The sequence below is a fragment of the Pomacea canaliculata genome, linkage group LG2 (genome assembly GCF_003073045.1).
Source record: "Pomacea canaliculata isolate SZHN2017 linkage group LG2, ASM307304v1, whole genome shotgun sequence".
NCBI lineage: Eukaryota > Metazoa > Mollusca > Gastropoda > Architaenioglossa > Ampullariidae > Pomacea > Pomacea canaliculata.
Window position 1 is genome coordinate 2,313,037 of NC_037591.1, and position 23,572 is coordinate 2,336,608.

Below are 23,572 nucleotides of genomic sequence, written 5' to 3' on the forward strand. Positions count from 1 at the left end.
ATGGATTTTCCAGTTCAGATGCCCCATGATGATGTTCCTAGGTTTGAGTCTGATTCAGTGCCTGTCCTCAACAGAACAGACCATGGACTTCATGGAAGCATTTCTGATTTGTTGAGGGACAAAGACTGGCTGCATCAGTTTACAGACTTTCATTTACAGATGGAGGCAGTAGTCCACAGAGCACGACAAGAAACTGTTAATAAACTGGATGCAGACCTTGTGTCAACTGGTGATTTGGAAATGAAAGTTCTAAATTATTTTTCATTTTCAAAACAGTCTGAATTACCGAAACCTTTAATTAAAGCAGGACAAGACAGTGTTGTTTTAACTAACAAGAAAGAGTTAAAAAGTTTTCAAAAGAAGGAATACAAGAACAGTGTGAAGGCAGGTGCAAGCACTGTAAAAAGACATGACATGATTCAAGAAAAAATTTCTTCTTTCAGTTCTCAACAGCAGAGGTCAGTGAGTGCTAACAAAATCAATAATGCCCATACTTTAGAGGCTCTGGCAGAGAAGACATTATTTGGTGAAGGTCTTGTGATAGGGGAGGAAGATGGTGTAGTGGAAGATCTCACTGAAGAAGATTTAGAGAGGATTGATGCTACAACAAATCTTGATGCAGAAGACTCAGAATTGAAAGTGCCCAAAGCAAAAAGAAAAACTCAGAGAAATTATAATGAGGATATAGCAAAGCACCATGATGAGGCTAGACGGATCCATCTATTCAATCAGGATATCTTGCCTTTCATAGAAAGTTGTTGCTTTGCTGGACTGGTGAGTTCTTGGGATCTATTTTTTGTTTGTGTTCTGAGTATCATGCTATGATGACAAGCTTTGGCTAGAATTTAGAAATGTAGAGTTCATGCTTTTTGCAATTACAGTTTGCATTCTAGAGTACTATTACAATTATTACTTATAAAGAGAAATGTAACTAGCATAATTCCTTCAGTATTGACATCAGATCGTTTATGTTTGCGTCATTAATTTTTTGTTTCTTTTCTATTACTTTACCACACACAGAAATTAATATTTCTTTGAAATGATTCGTAAATTATGTTGTTATGCCTATAGATGAAATGTCCCTCTAATCTGTTGGATCTGTAAATGTTTCCTTGACTGAAGAAGAAATGATTATTCTATAGTAATTGTGCTTTAAAATGTAACTTAGGGATGTTTTTAATTTTATATGTAGGAGTCTGTGGCTTACAACCTGCTGAATGTGACTCACTACAGGCAGATTAATACCATTGAGTCGCCAGAAAAATTTCGCATCCAAAATATTGCAGTTTACAATTGCCTCATGCACGCGTGGGCAAAGAAGGTTAGGCAACAGTTTTTTATGTAATATTGTTGTAAAGTACAAATTTGCAGCATATACAAATACAGTATAAGTACACCCTTGTGCAAACTAATTGAAACAAACTCCATTTGGTCATTTTTGTCAGGTGTATTAAAGCTGTTTTATTAAAGTATACATATTTAGCTGTTTGTTTTTATTCCATTACAGGATGTTTACTTTGTATTGTGGAGCCAAATCTGTCAGGGATGATGCAATAATGTTGATGTTTTGCATGATAAGTGATTCTAGCATTTTTAAAAAAATAAACAGTATATCCGGTCGTTTTCAAACCAGTTGCCTTCTAACATGAATGTTACACCCAGAAGGTGTGCCAGTATTGTGACTTTACATGAGCACAGTGGAAAGACCTACAGAGAAATAGCTAAGACCAGGGGTGGGCAATTAATTTTCCCAAGGGGCCGCATGAGACATTGGGATGGTTTTAGAGGGCCGGACTAATATAGTTAACTCAGTTTTACCCAATACTGTATATATAGTATATATACTGGTGGGCGGGGCTAGCAGGCGGGCTGGTCAGAGACAGGAGGCAGGCCGGATCCAGCCCGCGGGCCGGCCTTTGCCCAGGTCTGGCTAAGACTGTTGGTGTCAGTTTAGCCACTGTCACCCGTCATCGAAATGAAGAATGAAACAGGATCTGTTGAGCTAAAGCTGGCCAGCAAATGTGACATAAAGAGGAAAGCTACATGGAAAGATGACACCTAATTGATCAGAGGAAGTGTAAAAAAGCTTAGAAAAACCAGTGATGCCTTACAATGTGATTTGAGAGCTAAAGGAATAGAAACAAGTTCATCAGCTGTTCGAGGGCATCTTGCAGAAAATCCTACAGACCAGTGAAAAAACAACTGACCAACGCAGGGAAAATCAAATGTTACAAATGGGGACTGAATTTCAAGCACTGGACTCTGGAAGACTGGAGAATAGTTGTTTTCAGTGATGATAGTCCTTTCTTTATCCAGAGGCAGCAAAGTCAGCAGAGCTAACCAGGTGAAACATTGTGCAATTCCCATATCAACCAATGTGTGAAACACTATAAAAGATTATCTTTTGGGGATGTATTAGCTATTATGACATTGGTTCCTAGCACCCACTGTTATTTTCCAGCAAAATCTAGCCCTTTGTCATAATATGAAAGAAGTCTAGAAATTTTTCAAGGATAAGCTCTCCCGATCGACCCCAACTTGTGGTCTGTTTGCAGGCAGTCCATACATGGACTAGACTGCACTACCATGGAGAAGCTGATTCAGGCCTTAATAAACATGTAGTACAAAGACCCTAAAATCCAGCAAGACTTCTCAGAATTGGTGAATTCAATGCCAAATGACATCAAATTGTTGCTAGAGAATCAAGGAGGTCATATCATGTTCTCATCTGAGTGTATTAATATTAATCGTACAAAAAACTTGAACAAACTGATATTTTGGTGTTTTCCAGATTTGTTTCAATTAATTTGCACAAAGAAGTAAAAGAAACTTGTGTCTGCACTTGTGCTGTCTTGCTGGACTGTTCCTATTTCCTGTTTTGTTGAGCTTCCCTACAGCCTGCTTGACGAGCCCAAAACCATGCCGTCTGCATGTCTTATGTAAACGCAAATCCTGTCATGTGACACCACTCCTCCATGAACTGTACTGGTTGTGTCTGTGCAGACGTTGAGTACAAGCCTCATTTCGATGCTGTTGTCTGCATGAACTTTGTGGAGGATATATTTTCAGACATAAAACTGACAGAACACTATCTCATATTTTAAAGGCTTTTAGTACAAGCTGGGGACTGGTCTGTGTAGACAGCTAGTATGATAGCAGAGGTTGAATTTGTACTTGTTGCCATTGTGACAGATTCTGAAAGCACACTAATGGAAGTTTTTTAAATTTGTCTTTGTTGTAAAGCATGGTGATCCTGGCTTTTGGCTTGGGTGTAGAACTAAATAAGTATCTTGATTATTATTATTATTAATTGATGTAATAGCTAAATTCCGACTAAAAATAAAAAAGAGATTCATCTCGCTGGCCAAAAAGTTTCACTATTTTTCTCTTCAACAACCTTATTGAACGATAAGTTTTGTTCTCACATTTTTTAACTATATTCTTTTCATTGATGAGTGCATACTAGAAAAAAATACCTTTGAAAATTTTGCTTTTGCATGGACTAGTTGTAAAGTTAAAGAGATGCACTTCTGGTTTTTTGTTTATATTTTGTGTAAAATTAAATGTACTGTTTTTCTGATGGTGGACAGGGCGAGCTTTCACGTATTCAGCAGCTATTCACTATTATGAAGAAAAATGGCATCCATCCTAACATGCAGAGTTATGCAGCTTGTTTGGAGTGTATTGGTCGGCATGTTGATATTGATGTTGCCCTCGGCAACAGGATTTTGGAGGACATGAAAAAGGAGGTATGATGACATAGCTGTGGTGTAGACTGATTTAAAGGATTACTATAAATACAATGGTAGAGGTAATTCTAGTTTGCGGGATTCCGGCAAAGTTTTGCTAAAGGGCGTGTAGTTTGAAAGTTAGCATGACCATGCTCCCACAAAAATACAGTGTCTGGCGCACATTTGAGCATGTGATGCGGCACTTCAAAAATAGTTGCTGTCATTCTTCAGGCTAGTTTAAGATGCTAATGATTGGACAGTTTTCAAAGCGACCAGTTGTTATCCATCTAGCCTGCTCCAAACTTTGCGTCAGGAAGAAAATTGATGACACGCACACAGCAGAAATAATTTGGAAGGGGATTGTTCCAAGGGTATCAGAAGCAAGCGAGTCGAAAATGAAGCAAAAGTGACTGTCAACTCTGTTTGACTTTTTGTGCACGTCCAAAAAAGCAGAAGATGCCCCAGAAAGCAGAAATCGACAAGGACTGGAAGAAGCAGAAATTTGTCTATACAGTTGCAAAACAAAGCTTTGATATAGATTTAATTAATATTTTGCTTTTTTTCAGAAAGTGACCTTTACAGTATTAGCGAGGGGAAGCTGACAGATTTTGTTTTGTTTGAAATCAGACTGTGTTTGCTTCCATTTATGATCCTTCTTTTTCGATAAAGAGATTATTTACTCTAGACATGACATGCCTGCAGGACAGTTACACTGTATTATCATTTGTGTAGCATGTTGTTTAGCATGAAAAGATTTATTCATTTTGGAGAATGTCACCAATATTTATGCCAGTAAGTACACAATTATAATGATTTTTTAGTGTGAATAAACTGTTTCAATTTTTGATAGGGGCTTGACCTCCGAGAGCTTTTCAACGTGTGTATCTTCAGAAAGATGAGAGAAAAGTCATCCACAAGGTGTGTAGTGACAGAGCAGGATGTTTAGAAAATGCATCTTCCTGTACAAGTAGTAGTAACAAGACATGAAACAGGAAAGAGTGTGTGTGTGTGAGAAACAGAAGAGAATGGCTAGAATTAAGAGAGAAACTAATGTAACCATGATCTACTGTTAGCCTTGCAATTTGATTGCTTTTTGTTGAGGTTGACAGTAGTGCACATTGTGAATTCAGTTATCCAAGTTTTTTGCTTTTTAAAAATAAATGTTGTGCTGTACATATTTCATTGATGCTTTAAGCCAGTTCATGGCTTAGTGTGACTGAAAAGAGCTATAAACCCCAAAAGATTTAAAATTAATAGGCTGTATTTAAACATATGGGGCCTTACTTCTTTTGACCTACTGTGGAACATGTGTAAGAACCTATCTAGTGAGCATTGGCATTACAAAAAGATATAAAGTGTTACCACCTGTTTTTTTTTATCAGACTCTTTAAAATGGTCACCTTTTAAGTTGAATTTTTTTTGTTACAGGTTATTCTCTCTCTAGATCCTGACTATGTAGCTTCTCCGGCTCCTGACCCTTTTCCACCCTCTGGGCCACTTTTAGATGGCTTAGAAACGTCTTGGCCCAAAGACAAGGTAATGTTAAATTGCACTTTTGAATTGATATGCATACCAAACACTACAACTGTGCACACAACTGTCATAAGCACTAAAACCAACAGTAATAATCTTCTGTAAGTGTTTACCTCTAACTTTTAACTTGTTAGCAACCTGCTTGAGAGGTAGTCCATTTGCTTGACTGTATATAAGGCAACTTGTATTACAAATCTTATTAAAGGTTTTCTGCTGCATGGAGACCTGATTTGTTAACCCTCAAATATACACTGCGCACATAAAAAGGTCTTAGTCTGACTAAATTTGCAAAGTTTTTTGGGGGAGATATTGATTCTTCGTGTGTATATAGGTGGTGGAGAAAAACCCTTATGCAGGTGTGTTACCTTTGGACCAACTGCACCAACAAGCAGAGACCCAACTGGAACGAGAACGTCATGGATCTCTGATAGTCAGTTCCATTTTAAAACAGTTACCACCAAACAGCAGGACACAGGATTGTGTAAGTATTAGCAATCATATCTCAGTCACCATGCACATATTCAGATTTTATTGGACTTGAAATTGAAATTTGAACTTTCATTAAAAACAGTTCTGTGGCATTTATTACATTACATGAAACCCAAAGCTTAAATTAGCTTGCACATTATAAGTTCAAACTAGGTAGTGTGTCTTGCATCACATGGTGCTCCACTGGTCAGGTGAGCAACAGCCTTCAGCTATAAAGACATTTTGCCATGTGCTTTTCTATATGCTCTTGATCCACTTGCTGTGCTAGCTGTCTTTCTGTGCACTGTGTTCAGCTTTTGCACTCCAGTCTTTTTCACTTAGCTTTGCGTTATACCACAGAGAATTTTTTTTTTTTTTTTTTTTTTTTTTGCGAAATACCAGTCTGCTACTGCTGTCTGAAGTGGGAGAAAAAAATGAATTTCTTTTGTTGCTTACTGACTTCCTCTTTTCTTCGAACCAGACTGACCCATCTTCTAATGCCCTGGGTTGGGGGGAGTACAAAGGGGGACTGACCGAGCTGGCCCACTGTTTACTGTGGACTGGTGGTGCAACGATTAATGCCTGTCACCAATACAGTGAGGATTGGCTGTCTCAAGTTCTGGTCTCGTTTCCGGCATGCTGTTCTTTCTCTGAATGTGGCATCTGCATATAGGGACGGCTGCTTTGCCATGATATTGCCTTAGCTGCTGGCTTGGCGTAACATACTAGTTCCTCCTCCTTTGAGACTTACTTACCTGATAACATTTGCCCTCCAGGCCTCCCTACTGTTTGGCTGGGTTGAATGTTGGTCAGAAAACTCTTCGTTGGCTTTACTGTCTAAGGGTTGTTGCTTACCTGACCAGCGAAACACCCCATATTCTCAAAGAAAGAGCATTTATAATTGAAAAAAGGTGTTCCTCTGTATTTTTCCATCGGTAGAAGAGATGCTTTCTTTCTCCCTCCTTCTGGTCAAAGCAGTTTTATTTGTTTTATTTGTTTTAAATAAACCAGAGAAATCACTTCAAGGGAACCACAATTCTTTTTCAATCTCTCTTTAGAGAAATAAGCTAGAAGAGTTAAAAGAGGAATGGCGTAAACTCCTGATAGATGGCTTTGAGAAGAAAGTTCGCCTGTTTGAACGCAAGCAGACAAGTAAGTAAAACAAATGGTTTATGGTTTCTTTTTAGGAAAATTTTTATGATCTCTCTTTATAAAGACTGGGGGGGGGTCTACTTGACTGCTTTGTATTTATTATGTCGTTTTATTCCTTCATTTTAAAACACAACATAATTTTGTACTGAACATTGAATATCAAAGAACATGGATAAACACTAATCCAGTGTAACTTAGTAGTCATGCAATTTAGTCTATTTAGTAGTCATATATGCAATAGACCAGTGGTTCTCAAAGTATTTCGGACCGCGGGCCACTTTATTTAAGTAAAAAATATGGCGGACCACCAAGGCCTAAAAATCAGTCTGTACAATGAATTTCAAATTTAAATTGCCGCATTTGTTTCTTTACAATTCAAAACTAAATGTACTTTTGTGACAGTAGTATAAGTTGACATAAAACTTCGTACCTCGTTCTTTGTAATTAAAATGTTAATGAGAGGAATGCATCACTTTAAACATCACTTTGCTGACATATGACGACTGTCAGCCGCGGACCCACTGACTTATGCCCGCGGAACCACTGCAATAGACAACTAAGATGGCATTGGAATGATTGCTTTGAGAGAGACATTTATAATTTTAAGTATGCTTATTAAATAATATCAAGATTCAGAGAAAAAAGCAACTTTCCACATATACCTGTCTGAGGCATACTTTTGCTGATGCTACAATGTACAATGACATGCCAGTACAAATGCAATATAAACACGAACATCTTCATTAAACCTTTTCAGAAAATGGCTGTCATTTTTAATATTAGTATATCGCATAAAACGTCAACAAAGTTTGTAAAGAGCATAAATGGCAGTTATCAGTTTCTGTTTATTGTGCTTATTGCTTGCTGTAAATTATCCAATTGCCAACTGGTGTCTGTACTTTATATTTTAAAATATGGTTTTTGAAAGAGATGTGTGACATGTAAACTGATATATTAATTGGTGACTGAAGCAGGAAACGTTAGATGAAGGTCTGCCCTAGGAGGTAATATAACTGAGTGAGACTCCCATGTAGTGGGTGGCATTGTTTAAAGGTCTCTTGTGCATCACTGTTGCAATTTTATCACCACACAGAAAAAGCATGGCATTTGAATATCTGTGTTGGTATGTAAGTCTTGTTTTAAATAATACCTCTGTGATTTGGTGTCACAAAATTATCTCCCAAGGGTCAACAATAAAAACTTTTTGTCTGTTTCAGAGGCGTATGACGTGACATTATACCCATATCTTAAGTTGCTCCCACCTCAAGATTATGCTCAGTGCATTTTACAGGTAACATTCTATATTTTTGTGAAGTGTTTATAAATCTCTTTTTAGTGGTACTTGTTAACATCAGCTGTGCAGTGAAAGTATTTTTTATCATGGGATGACTCTCAGTTTTGTTCTTTATTTAGATCTTATAACATTTTGTGTTTTTATTTTGAAAAAAAGGAAATAGATGAAATGGGTCTATCATCTGAATCATTCAGTCCAAAGAAATCAGTTTTATGGCTACGGCTGGGCACTCGTGTCTTCAACAAGTACATCCTTGTGGATAAAGTGCAGAGTGAGGTGGCCAAAAAGGTGAGAAAAGTCTGCTCATTGTCTGACTGTTAAACTGAAGGAAGCAGCATTGATATTTTGTTAAAAGATTTTATGTTTTCTTTAAATTTAACTTTTAAAATGGATAAATCTGAATCATGAAGAGATTTGTTTGCATTGTTTCCTTTTCCAAGACCTTTTATAAAATAATTTATAAGATGTGAAAAATTGATAGATTATAAAGTTGATTATAAACTTTGCCTTTTGACCTGATAACAGCTTACATGCAGCAGGTATCTCACAGCCAGTGTATTAGTTAGACATTATTGGCTGTGGTTACAGGTTAGTGCCTTATACAAGATATACATGGACGACTACAACAATCCTGAGCTTGACCTTGACTCACACAGGCAGCGTTGGCAAACCATTATGAACAGGATGCCAGATGGTCCTTCACTAGTAAGTTATATTTAGATGGTTACATTGCTAACGATTATGTTAGAATTGTTTACATCCTTAACTACAAAATAAAACACTTAGAAAGTGTAGAGTAATTGAATTTGTAAGAAATTTACAAGGTATTTGTAAAAGTTGATTTGTGAAGCAATACAGTGTACCAGCTATTTTCCCTTCAGTGTCAGAGATTAACTAATAGACTTTCTATTGCAGGATGTACCAGAAAAGATTTGGACAAACCATGTGCTCTATGGAGTGAGTGAATTTTTAAATGCTTAAATAAATGACTTCATTATCTTTTGTTAGGCAGATTTTTGAAAAATATGTGTATGAAGTTTTGAAAATTAAGTCCTCATTTTCTAAACAAAGTTCAGATTTGCTTTGAAGCCTGTTACCTTCATGCTCAACTTTGTTTATTTGAAAGTTAGGTGTAAGCCATGTTCTAGGAGGCTGTCATTTTACACAGCCATGAGCCAATATCGGTGCAGAGACTCTTAAGTACCCTAGTTGTGATGTTCTTCCAGTATTTATCCTGTGCACTTTTTAAAAGTAGTATTTCTAGTTTATGGATGTTTTCCTTCTTCTGCTAAAGCGTTATGAATAAGAGTTTGTAATACAATACAATACAATACAACTTAACTTTATTCATCCGCAAGGGCAATTATAGGTATGATGACACGCCAGCACACTAGAGGGAAGATTATGTAAGAGAATAGATCTGGCGACATACACACACACATGTGCACACACACACACACTCATATAGTAACACAGCAACAGGAGGTTCAGTGGGCACCCCGCACAAGGTCACCTCAGGCTGACACATCATCACAGCTAGTGGAATTTAAGAAGTGGATGGTTCGCGGAATGAACGAGTTACGGTAACGGTTCGTTCGACTTACCGGTACAGCATATCTGCGACCAGACCGCAGGAGTGAGAACTCACTCGCCAACACATGACCAGGAATAGTTAGGATACGAGATGCCATCCTAAAATGTGTGCTGCGCTGCAAAAAATAGGTGATATGTATTATTTACATCACATGGAATTATACATTGATGCTATTAATGATCTTGTCTGATTACTGTTACAGCTAGGTAAATTGCTATATGACCTCATCTTAAATGACCTGAAGATCAACATAAATATACTGAAAAATCCAGAGTCTAAAAGGTAGAGTATCTTTTTAAAGTATATATGATGTGTGATTGAGATTTCAGAATAATGTAAGCTGTGGTTGAGATACTTTCCTCATCATCCCTAATTTTTTTTTTTTGGTTGCTCCTTTGTTTCTCTGTGTTACAGAAATATACTGTCTTCACTCTTTTTATTACAGGGAGATGGTACATGCATTCTATACCATCATGCGCTCTAGAATGAAGCGTCATGCAGTAGAGGTCAAGGTTAGTATGCAGACAAGTCAAAACGCTTAACTTGTGCCTATTGTACCCATCATCCACTGAAGCATCTAAGTACAAGCATTTCATTTAAACTTCTGAAACTTTCTTTACAAACAAAATGTTTCTGTCATCAGGTACACCAATACTGTTGAAACTTTACAAATCAGCAGAAATTGACAAGTTGACCTTTGATACGACCTTTCTCCCTATGCTGGTTCCACCAGTGCCTTGGATATCCACAGGACATGGAGGATATCTGCTCAATGCAGGTGACTGTGAAGAGAGCACTTTTTCAAGCTTTTGCTTTTCCTCATGTTAACTTTACAGCATTGGATGTTCATGTCATATTCTTCTTCATGCATATGTCAAAGCCTGTCTGTGGGACAAAGAGTGGTGACCTATCCAGAAGAATCATTGTGTTTTGTCAGGCATTGGACTGATGTTGAATTATTGCATTGTGCTATATCTACAGTTCGTCTTGTCCGCCTTCCACATGAAGCTCAGATGCAGACTGACAAATTGCAAGAAAAGACCGCCGATTCAAAATTTGTTTCAGTTCTTGATGCCGTCAATACACTCGGTGCTTGTGCGTGGACGATTAATAAGCAGGTTAGTGTGCAGTGGGTATTTCTGTCTCTTTATTATTAATATTATCATGGGCTTGTCATTTATGTTGTGTTAACATACACCATGACTACAAAAGACTTAAACTATTAGATTTTTGTTTGTGTTTTTAAAACTGAATCTTCCAAGGAAGCCTTATCCAATAAATACTCCTAAAGCCTTTAAAAGACAGAACATTTCTTTATGTCTGCATTTTCACTTCATTCAAAAGATGAGCCTGTGCTGCATGATATTGTCAGGACCAATCACTTTGTGTCTAGGTTTTGGACGTCATTATTGAGATCTTTAACAGAAAAGGTGATGACTCCCTGGCCATTCCCCCTCCTGCTTCAGAGTGCCCTCCTGCACCAAAGATAACCCCGTGAGTTGTCATGCTTGCATTTCATATCCTTAGCCTTCAGTCCTGTTCTCGATTCTAAATTCTCATAGTGAAAAACTTCAAAGGAGAATTTGGTAATATTGTGTTTGTACATGTTGAAATAGATATTCAAGGATTTCCTGCTTTTAGTTGTGAATATGTGTTTTCCATCACCACAGATTGATGTCAGCTCAGGAAAAAGCTAACATTCGTGTACAACGCCATAAACTTCGTATGAAGAAAGCAGATATGCACAGTTTGTGGTCACAAGAGTTATATAGATTGTCTATTGCTAACAAGGTATGTTTAGTTTTCTTATGATTCTAGTCTGTTTTATATTTCCCTGGCTTGCTGAGAATGGATTGTTTGAAAGGACATTTGCCCCTAAAGACGACTAATTGTTCATCGATAGTCACATTTTCTGAGAGTTTGTAACATTATTTCAAGTTATCTACCCAAGCATCAAATATTTCAGTGATTTTCATCAGGTCACCTCTGACGTCATTTAGCAGCAGCATCAAATCTTGCTTTGAACATTACTTTTGGGAAAAAATAGCTCTCCTATTCTTCTTGCTCCACATTTGTTCTATCAGTTCATCCTGACCTTTGTAGACATCAGCTAAAATCAGTACACCTGTTAAGCACTCATTGTTAGTCATCTTCCAGTTTTTGCTATAAACTAGTTCGCCCTCCTTGTTTGTCCAATAGATAATGATGTCACAAATCATACAATCATTGTACAATAAGGAAGCAACTTTTGTAGGGATCCACCACTATGCGAGACATTTTCTCGGCTGAAGAAAGAGGGAGAAAATGGACACCTAAATAGGTTTTAAAGGGACATTATAAGTAATTGAACAAATAAATAAGAATTGCCGTTAGGTCAGGCAAGGCGGGACAAATTTGGATGGTGCGATGTTTATTTCTTGGAATTCATCTGTAATTGGTGGCATTTATACCTTTAGGTCCGTATGGACCCCACTGATGGTTAACGATAGAATTTTAATTTGCACTAAAATTTTTGCAGATATTTGAAAATTTATTTCATCCATGATGTCCTCGTCTAAAGTTTACAAGAAATTTCAAAATTTGAGATAAACAGTCCAAGTTTTATAAATAGTGAAACTTCGGTTGGGGTGTCCCCCCAGTGGCTGTTAGGTTTAATTACCTGAATTTTACTTTAAAGTACTTGTTTATTAATTTGCTTTTGACTGTGTCCTCTCTTGTCAGTTTCGAGATGAGGTGTTCTGGTTTCCACATAATTTGGACTTCAGGGGCCGTACCTACCCATGCCCACCTCACTTTAACCATTTAGGTAAATATTTTCATTTCAGTTAAGAACAATTTGCCCATGAAGAATGATTACCTGTTCTAGTACAGATCCAGTGTAGTATAATGGTTTGGTGTTGTGTATTTCTTTCACAGTGTTATGTGAACATATTATTCCTGTCACCTCATGTTGTGTGCAAAATTTATGATGATGATGCAGATTTTTAGTCAATTTAATTTAATCTTAATATGCAAAAAGCCTGTCACATGTACAGCTTAACAGTTTACTTTCATTAATACTTGTACAGAAAGGGTTCAAGAAGTGGTTACAACTGTCACAGGCATAATGTCATAAGCAGTAAATTTCCTCTAGTTTTAACCAACAAAAGAAAAGTATACATCCAGTAGGTCTTGCTCAAAGCACATTGTACACATTTTGATTTTCAAAAAGTGCGTAATCTGAAGAATATTACCAAGATGCTTCTTTTGAGAAGTTGCTATTTTACATCAGCACTTTGAATTGTTAATAACTGAATACACACTGTTTTCTGATCAGGCAGTGACACTGTGAGAGGCATGCTGTTGTTTGCTAAAGGAAAACGGCTTGGTCCTGATGGCCTAGACTGGATGAAAATTCACATTGTGAACTTGACTGGCCTTAAGAAAAGGTATATTGCCAAGCAAGCATGTTTTAGTGTTGACAAATTTGAAAACTGTTCAGTGTTTAGAGATATTCTCAAACAAAATGATTCCCATGTTCAAATCTAATGACATTAACCCATAGAATCATTAACAGGTTGGTATCTCCTGCCTCTGGATAAAGTTAAGAAAGGGGGATACTTTCTTCTTCTTACTGTACCAGATGACATACATGACCATGTGGAGATCACCCACCCTCTAGCTACCTCAAATCCAGCTGTCCAAACCTTTTCCATTCAAGCGACCACAGAATGGTAGGATGTGAATTCCTTTCAGCTCCCCCTTCCCATCCCCATTTGTCTTGCTAGTTTTTCTCCAGTTTTTCACCCGGCTTCATGCAGTTGAGACATGTGTCAGATACCTTGTTTCTGCAGTCTCTTGGATATACCAGTGTGGCCTGTGACCTTTGTTCAGCTAAGTGCACTTTTGCGAATTTGCATTCCGCGTTCACTTTAGCAGTAGAGTTTGGAATAAAGGCGTGCTTTCACATCTGTGTACTGGCCAGCTAGCCATTAGCCTGCAAAACGGCGACAGGAAAAGTTCTCATTACTCACTTTACTCTTCTTTCTCTGCTGATCCGATCACAGGCCTCCAATAAATAGTCCCAGTCTAACCCTGGGGAGGAGAAAGCTTCTGCTCTTCCCATGCTACTAAGGGTTATGTCCCATGCCTTACATCGTCCAGCAACGGAAGACCTTATTAGGTATGCCCCCGACTTACGATGTACCCCAAGGCGGGTCTATTACCACCTGTCCAGACTAAACGGGTCACACCAACCCCTGGGCACCCCTTCCTGGCCCCCACCTCGACAACCCCTGCAGCAAGCAGTGATACGGATACTAGCGCGTTACAAAACTACATCATCATCATCATCATCATCAGCAAGCGACATGCAACAGCTGCCTCCCCGCAGTGGGTTCCAGACTCCGTCCAGGCAAAAAAACTGGAGTTGAGTGCTCACTAGCGTGACAGGTGGGAATGGGAGGGGTGGGGGGCTGAACTGATTTCATGTTCCCACTGTTCTGTGGTCATTTGACTGGAACAGGTTAGGACAGTGGGATTTGAGGTAGCTAGGTGATCTCCACATAGTCATGTCATCTGGTAAGTACTTGAAAGAAATTTTACCACAAAAAATGGTATTTTTCTGTGTCTAATAAAAAGGTCTCTCTTTATGTCTGAATCGTTCAGATCAAATATTCATGAGCAAATACATGCCTCACCCTTAGATTAAGATGATAAATTACTTGACACATGATGCAGCTTGAGAGAATGTTTTTTGCTGGTTTTATATGTGCATTTAGGTGCAGGTATTTATGTGTGTTGCATATATTTACATAATAAAACGTAAACCATTGTTCTTGTTGTTTTGAGGTGTTCCAATAAGGACCGACTTGCTTACGCTAATGACATCATGCCAGAAATTCTGGACTCAGCTGATAGCCTTTAACTGTAAGCCCAGATCTCTGATTTTCCTAATCCTAATGAGACATTCTCATTTTTGTTTTGTTTTGTTTTTTGACAAACAGTTTCTATGTCAGTTACCAAATATTCAGCTGAAATGCTTTATTCTATTCTACCACAGCAAAATCCATGCAAAACTATTCCAGCATTATTGTAGCCCTCACTAGCAATTCTGTTGACATATTTACCATCTAAACAAATTGACACCAGTGAAAACAAAATGCTTCAGACTGACTCCTCACAATTTTCAAGAAACAATTATTTTAAACACATTACACGACATGCCAAACATTGCATGGGCATGCTTATACATGTTCAGGGAAACAAGTGGTGGCAGAAGTCGGACAAACCTTGGCAGACACTTGCCTGCTGCATAGAAATTGCCAAAGCTGTCCGGTCCCAGAATCCAGAAGATTACATCTGTCATTTTCCCATTCATCAGGTACAAATATTTTCCTGTCAGACTTATCTTGTAGGATGTTTGTAAAATGATGGCGTGGAGAATGGAATTAGACAGTAGTTTTAGTCATACTATATTGAAAAAGTTGATTTGCATTTATATTAGACATGCAGATCGGCGTACAATTTTTATGTTTCCACATTTTGACATTAGAGCTTGGGACATTTATAGAGACTGAGTTAATGGTGGTATATTTGGACATGGAAAAGTAGCCACAAGGGTTGATGTTGGTCTCTTAGCTTGGGTGTCCTCAGCATACTTGTAATATGTATTCTTCAAGTAGTGTGTACCTTGCAGGATGGTTCCTGCAATGGTTTGCAGCATTATGCTGCTTTGGGTCGTGATCAAGAAGGAGCTCAGTCTGTCAATCTGTGGCCCTATGAGTTGCCTCAAGATGTGTACAGTGATGTGTGTGAACTGGTGAGTAGACTAGAAAAAGAAAAATATATATACATGTGTATAACCAGACCTGTTACTGTGTTAGTAAACTGATTGTATATTTTTGTATGTGTGACCACAGTATGTATATTTGTGTGTTAGAGCGGTAGTTCTGAAAGTGTGGTCTGCAGACCACTTGTGGGCCGCATGCATATGTCAGGCTGTCCACAGCTTTTAGTTATCACATGTCAGGAAAGGATGTTTAAATCGCCATATGCACTAATTAGTCCAGTATTGATCTCACATGAGTTTTAATTTTGTCGATGCCCAACTGCTCTGTGGGATAAAACTCTTGCTTACCAGCTAAGTCTTCATGTCACAGCGCAAGCATTTAACCACGTCATCTGTTACCCTTAGTAACTCTGTGCACTTGCTTACTTTTTAATTTTTATGTGAGCTTTACGAAATATGTAATTTTATATTAACTTAATACTATACTACTGTTACAAAAGAAAATTTAGTACAGAGTTATTTTAGGCCTTGGTGGTCCGCCATATTTTTTTACTATACAGTTGAGTGGTCTGCGGTCTGAAGTACTTTGAGAACCACTGTGTTGAGAGAGTGTGTGTGCAGAGATTGTTGCACATGAAAAGAGCAGAGGCTAATGAACACCCAAGTGACCATTCAAAAAACTGCTGTATTAATATTGCATTTACCTTTATAGCTGTTACATGGCAGTTGCTCATCTCACTTGTACACATGCTACCTCACTGTCAGGGAGACAACTTTTAATGGCTAAAGAACTGGTATAACCCTTTATCTTATGGGGTCATGACATCTGGTACAGCCAAAGAAAAAAGAATTTACTCTCATAATTATATATATGTTTTATGTTGTTTAGATTGAGAAGGAGAGAGCTAAGGAGGCTGCAGAGGGTTTAAAGATTGCTCAAGTCTTGGAAGGCTTTATCAGCAGAAAGGTGATTAGACGGCAGCACAGTAGTTCACCAAATTTTTTTTTAATATTATTTCAGTTTTAAACGTGACTTAGTCTTTTGCATCTGTGCTGTGAACTAGATCATATTTATTATTTATAAGGCCATCATTGTTGAAATTATTTCTTCATTAGATTATGTACACCATGTTACTCGTAAACGTGCATTCTTAAAGGTGGAACTTCTTCTGGACAACAGAATTGAATGGAAGTGCGGACTACTAGCGTCCAGTCATCTCCAATTACGGTCTGATCTCCACCCTGCCTCAGGGTCAGGGTAGCAATTAACTGACCGCTTGTAAAAGTCAGCACCGTGTACTCCTACCTTTGCTCGCACGGGCGAAACCATTTTTAAAAAAACGCCCACAAAAAGTTCCACCTTTAGGATATTTGAATAATGACTACCATTGTGGTTACCAGCACAATTTAAGACAAACAGAACAGTCATATTATTTCTTCTTCATACTGTACCAGAGGACATGACTGTGGAGATTACCCTCTAGCTACCTCAAATCTAGCTGTCCAGACCTGTTCTGGTCAAACGACAACAGAATGGTAGGAGAGGAAATCAGTTCAGCCTCCTCTCCCATCCCCACCTGTTATGCCAATGAGCATACAACTCCAGTTTTTCGCTGTATTGCTGTATTGTTTTTATTCATATGATAGATATAATGGCAGCCTGAGTTGTTGTCACATAATATACCCACTAGGAATGTCAGCTGTATGTGTGCATGTGTTTATTCAGAAAGGGGCAGAAGTGAAGAAGGGTTCTTGTTATGAGTACGGCAGGTTTTTAATAATAATAAATGCAAAATTTGTAAAGCACACACTCGCACTCCTAAACAGCATGCGCTTATTATTCCTTTTCGCCCCCAGTGGAGCATAGGGCTGCAACTACTCCACGCCATCGGACCCAGTTCTGGGTGTCCCTACTCAGTTGAGTCCATGTCATGCCAGCTGCCTCTGTCTCTCTGTGGACCAATCTTCTCCATGTCTGTCTGGGTTTTGGTTGGTTAAGGAGTATGCTCTTAGCGCTTAAGAACAAGAATGAAACATGGACAGCATATGAAGGACAGGAAAACAAACAAATAGCGTATGAGCTATAAAAGAATAAACAACCGTACTCAACGAAAAATAAATTCAAATACAGACAGAGTCACAAGAGCTAAGGTGGGTTACCACTCCCTCCACCTGTTATTCTCCATGTAGTGTCATCTGGTACAATATGAAGAAGAAATACCATTTTTAGTGGTAAAATTTCTTTCTTCGAGTACTTACCAAATGACATGACAGCTAGCTCCCTTCCGCCTCCCCACAGTGGGTTCCAAACTCAGTCCAGGGGAAAAACTGGAGTTGAGTTCTCACTGGCATGACAGGTGCTGAATTCATGTCCTACCATTCTGTGGTCGTTTGACTGGGAGAGGCTTGGACAGTTGGATTTGAGGTAGCTAGAGGTTGTTCTCTCCATGTAGTCGTGTCATCTGGTAAGTATTTCGAAAAAAGAAATGTTATCACCAAAAATGGTATTTTTATTGAATTCTTGATTCACTGTTTAAAAGCAAACTGAAGTTACCTGCACTTTTTGAAATGGATGCAGAAAATAAGAATTAAGTTTGCATGTTCCACATTAGTTTACACTAGGATACATTATTTTCATCATTCTTGCCTATATGTACTTATCCATTTATTCACGTAATTAGGAACAAGGATTTTTTTAGATTTGTAGCTCTTTAACTATTTTTATAATTATTTGAAGTTATAAAAGCAGTATCCTTGGTAACCCTCAAACTCATAGCTAAGCAACAATCCATTTTCCTTATTCTGCATTGTTTTTGCTATATTTATTAGTTGTCATTTTAATTTTTAAAGTTTTTGTGAGACAGTCTACTCCTTCAACCCACTTTGTTGGGAATAGAGTTTTAAGACATAAGAAGTGCTGCAGGTGTCAGGGCTCTCCACCTCTGTCCTCTGCCAGAAAAAAAAAAACCACGGACGACATGTAGCCATTTAAATAAGTCAGCTGGCTTCAGCAACATAAAGTTTTATGTGTAGCCTCACTGTAGTTTATCTATTTAAATAATTCATCTGACTTCAGCAGCAGAAAGTTTCGTCTGTATCCAGTCACCTAGTAACCATACCTGTCTTCATACTTGTTAGCCTTGTAATCATTAGCGATCATGCTGTATGCATGTGCAATTGCAGGTAATTAAGCAGACAGTGATGACAACTGTGTATGGTGTGACACGATATGGAGCTAAGTACCAAATTTTAAAGCAACTGGAATTTCCAGCAGTGACTTTCAGAGCCTTACAGGTGAGTCTGTGTACAGGCGTGATAAGATAATGACTAAGATATTAAATGTTATTAAGAGCATATAGTGTGGTGTATGCTTGCCTAGCAAGTGCAAAGAATAGGGTCCCTGCCATCCACAATTTAGAGCAGAGCTGAGTGAAGCCGAGGCAGGTGGGGTGCTGGAAACTCCAAATCAGATGATCTTGTTCTCTCAGACGCCAGCACTCGAATGCAGCAGCAAATGACTCTGAGGCAGAAGACAAGGATATCAGCTCAAGACAACCTGCACTTTTGTGAAGAAAAAACCTCCACAAGCAGACCTTCAGCGCAGAATCCAGCCACCGAAATCTATTTCTGAACGCCTCACTTTCATTTTATCTGTGATCGAATAAGATGAATGTACATCAATTTCATCGATTCCACGTCAGTTCAAATAGCGATTTCAATCCCATTAAGATCGAATCCACCAAGACATGCAGGAAAAACAAAGGCCTTTCAGAAACATTTGAACGCCTCCAAAAGCATGGGAACATTGAGTTCACCTCTACATTGGGTTCAACGAAGGCGTTATTTGACATGTGCTCAGACCTTTCCAGAGTCGCCCTACGATTACACACATGGAGGTGTTTCAGCCGATCGACATGGTGGCGGACTCTGGTTCTTATGTGCAACCTGATGCACAAAGAGGAATAGATAGATAGATACAAGCATACATCAGATATTCTAGTGTACCAATTAAAACTATTGTGTGCTAAATGAAGTAGTTGTGACTGCTGCTAATTGCTGTCCTGACCAGAGTGTGTTGTTTGCTCTAGAACTGGTTGACGTTGAGTGCCCAGATGATTGCCTCAATATGCCATCGGCCAGTTGAATGGGTTACCCCTCTTGGCCTCCCAGTGACGCAGCCATACCACCGCAACCAGAGCTCAACCCGCTTCGGTGTTGCCACATCAAATTCACTGAATTATTTTGAGTGAGTTACTTGCCTATCTAATGATATAATAGTCATTCCCATTGTTTATGTCTGCTGAACTGTTTGCACCTGACAGCTACCTAGCATTTTAATGTAGGGAGCATGCTGGATATCTGAACCTTAGTTCTTTTACCGGTTTATGTCTCTGATGGTGGCTTTTAAGCATTGTAGAACGACAGTTTCCATTCAATGCTAGAAAATCTCTATTATTCTTGCTCTTCTGTCACTGCTTCACCCTACTCCTAAAAAAGAAAAATTATAAATGACCTTAATAAGTACACAGAGGTAAGAGAAATATTAGCTGTTCCCTCAAAATTATTGTATTCAGACTATTTTCAGTCTACCAGGACTATTCAGTAATGAAGATTTGTTTATTTCACAAGCTGTTTTATGAAAACCTTTCCACTTTTTATGTACATGGTGGAAAGATAGTTTAAAATAAACTACACAAGGCCTAATCACTCAAAATTGTCAGTTTTAAAAATCTTGAATGTCCAGCATCTGAGATTGGAAATCTCATTTCCATGAAGTGAACAATCCAACTTGGTTTGAATATTATTTCAATTTCCTTGTTTTATTCAATGCTAGATTTATTGCATAATGGAAAATATAGCAAATCAATCTCTTTCCATATCCGCCACCTACTATTGAGTCCTTTAAACAGCATTGAAAACACACCTCTTCCGTAAACATTATTAACAACCTTTTCCACCATGCTAGTCCCTGTTCACACCCTTCTCTGCTTGTCTTCCTTTTGAAGTATCATGTTAGTCTCAGTTCTTGTTATATGGTTTCTCTTTGTGTTTTCTGTATTTGATTTTATTCTTCATTAGTACTGTTGTTTATTCTTTTATAGCTCATAGTTATTTGTTTTCCTGTCCCTCATATGCTCTTCATATTTTGTTCTTGCTCTAAGAGTCTATTCCTTAGGAGAGTGAATATGTGCTTTACAAATTTTGCATTATTATTAAGGAAAAGTCTAGGATGAGAGTTGACATCCTTGTAAACTTTCTTCAATCCATATTTTACAGATCAGTTGGAACACAGATATATATATAAATGCATGCTTATTAGTTAAAGAGGTCCGCTGTGTATCATAGATTTTAATTTTGTAAGTGATAGCGTGTATTCATGTCAGCTGTCCTTCCTAAAGCTCAAATCAATGAAAAGTGTATTTAGCTGATATACTGTGTTTAGGAAACCAAATGTGATGAAGCAGAAGAATGCATTTCCCCCAAACTTCATCCACTCACTGGATTCAACACACATGATGCTCACTACTATCTACTGTCTCAGGTCAGTACAGAACAACATGGCTGTTCGAAAGCAGAATGAATTTTGACAAATGATTGTCAGCTGTGTCAATGGTTTATGTTTGAGGCATCATGGCACCATTGTACATTCACACATGCATCCACAGATGAATCCATGCACACACACACAATCATTTTCTTTGGTGTTTACATTTAGCAAGTTTTTTTTTTTAATATCAAGGAGTACAGACTATTCCTGGTTTATGTTTTATAAGCAGTGTCTTGTAAAATTGTGGAAAGATGATCTTTTATGTTTCAAACAGTTTGTTCCAAGTTTGTGTGTATATGTAGAAAATAGCATTGCTTTTCTGCAGGGCTGGAATCACATTTGTGTCGGTGCACGATTGTTTCTGGACACATCCCTGTGATGTGGATATCATGAATAAGGCAAGTACCTTCATCTATTTTCACCACATTTCTAAAAGTGTGGAAGGTTAAAATAGAATGGCTGAATCAGGTCTGTATCATGAAGCAGACTGTTGAAAATTGCAGGGGATTTTACTCCAACATTGATTTCTAGAAATGTGGCTATGTTCCATTGCATAGAATAGGCTCTAATAAAAATAAAAATGTAACCAACCACTTGCACTTAATTGCAGTTCAGTCTACTAAGCATCTGCAAGTTTTTCTTTTTTCCCCCCTTAGAGCATGATTTTATGACAAATGGGCGCTAACTTCTCTTCATGCCATGGTCTCACATAATAGCTGGCAAAGACCATGCGTATGATACAGACCTACACAAATTGGTCTGAGGGCAGTTTCACCAATGGGCTCAGCACATCATAGTCATACATAAATATGGATGTGTGTAGACAATGCAGTACAAGCTGTGCATCTCTCCATTGTACAAGACTGTTGTAAGTGAATGTTTTGTTTTCAGATTTGCCGTCAACAGTTTGTGGCAATGCACAAACAGCCAGTACTGGAAGATTTGTCCCAACAGTTTATCAACAGATACACACTAGCACTGGGGTGAGTGTTTTAATAATGTTGATATTAATAATAATAAAAATCTTGCAGTATCAGGTCATGTGGATTTAAGCAAATAGTTGTACATGCATTCACATATAAGAATTAAAAATCCTCTTTTGCACATTCGAACACCAAGATAGATAATCCATGGTGGAGTTGGGCAATGAGGTTAGAGATGTGCTGATTAGAATATACAGAGGGAAAACAAATTTAACTGTTTCCACAAGAAAAAAAAAAATGAATTTATTTAATGTAATAAGTCTGAAACATTTAGGTGTTCTTGATATCTTTATAGGTAAATGTTTCAAATGGGTAAATAATACAGTCTGGTTGTGATTTTTCTTCTTTTAGAGATGAAGACAACCTCGACATCAGACAGAAAGATATTCTCCTCAGTGTTCTGTCTAATGTTCCATCAAGAGGTAAATCATATAAGTGAACACTTTGCTTAAGGTAGATTTGCTATGATGTACTAAACTTTGCAAGATGAAAAAACCCAGAATCAGACTGAAACATGCATAGTGGTAGGAAAGGGCAGGCGATGTGGGGATTACAGTCAGTGACACACAAGCAGTTAAGTTACACTTCTAAGAGAATCATGCAATAAAACATTGTCTTCTTGCAGGTACCTTTGATCTGGACAAAGTTTTGGAGTCAACATACTTCTTCAGCTGATGAAATGAGACATTTCTTGTTGCATCTTACTTTACAGTTACTAGTGATTTCTGAAAGAACCTGGTGTGGAAAACTAAATGTGTGGGTGATTCTGAAAAAGAGACTAAAAGTTGCTAAATAATAGACCTAGAGTATTTGACTGGCTGAGTAGAGTACAAGACATTAGGCTTCTTATAAAGCCTTTAAGTGACATTGTTTTATTGTTGTCCAGAAGAGTGTGTTTTCTTCTTGTTACTTTAGGCACAGGGCTGCATTTGATGAGCATGTGATTTTTATTCCTGGAAAAAATCCTATGCATGTGTGTATAAATTGACTGAGGGATGAGCTTGATAATAATTTATCAATGGATATTTTTTAAGTATAAATGTGTTGCCACTACAAAGCAGAGAAATATGTATCCTGTCTTTAAATGCCCAGTGCCTAATGGACTGATCATTTTAGATATGCTGCAACCTCTGATTTGTTTGTATGTAAGGGGGCATTATTCTTGGGAGGGTTTGTATGTATTAAAAATGGGGAAAGGAGAACATTTGCATTATAATAAATAATTCCAAAGTCACTCTGACATGTTGAGTGGCTAAACTGATGGTGTTTTTGTGTGTAAATTTGAAGGATTTCATTATAGAATCCAATAATTGTGATAATGTAACCCAGTAAAAGAGCTTAATTGTTACTCATTTGTTCATAGTACTGGATGTGGTTATTGATGGGTTCCAATTTTGTTAGTCCTTTTCTAGCATATGGCATGATGTAAACTGTAGATAACACCAATAGCAGAAAATTATTTCCTGAGAAATCTTTTGTCAGGCAGGCACTGTTGCTGA

General features: G+C 37.9%; 2 protein-coding genes across 2 annotated transcripts; both read left to right on the forward strand.

Moving 5' to 3' along the window:
* Positions 1-10,890, forward strand: LOC112557453 (DNA-directed RNA polymerase, mitochondrial-like). Its single transcript, XM_025227317.1, has 16 exons — positions 1-774; positions 1,193-1,321; positions 3,591-3,749; positions 3,992-4,137; positions 4,598-4,649; positions 5,160-5,267; positions 5,596-5,745; positions 6,791-6,884; positions 8,102-8,175; positions 8,335-8,466; positions 8,767-8,883; positions 9,094-9,135; positions 9,975-10,054; positions 10,218-10,284; positions 10,416-10,550; positions 10,754-10,890. The coding sequence occupies exons 1-15, from the start codon at positions 1-3 to the stop codon at positions 10,431-10,433; spliced, it is 2,142 nt and encodes a 713-aa protein (XP_025083102.1). The 3' UTR covers positions 10,434-10,550; positions 10,754-10,890.
* Positions 10,490-23,410, forward strand: LOC112557457 (DNA-directed RNA polymerase, mitochondrial-like). Its single transcript, XM_025227324.1, has 17 exons — positions 10,490-10,550; positions 10,754-10,890; positions 11,166-11,266; positions 11,443-11,563; positions 12,494-12,578; positions 13,089-13,200; positions 14,758-14,764; positions 15,012-15,134; positions 15,450-15,572; positions 16,432-16,509; positions 18,726-18,836; positions 19,631-19,788; positions 20,986-21,084; positions 21,416-21,488; positions 21,982-22,073; positions 22,425-22,495; positions 22,699-23,410. Exons 1-17 carry the CDS (start codon positions 10,490-10,492, stop codon positions 22,746-22,748), a joined length of 1,602 nt encoding a protein of 533 aa, XP_025083109.1. The 3' UTR covers positions 22,749-23,410.
* The last annotated feature ends 162 nt before the right edge of the window (positions 23,411-23,572 follow it).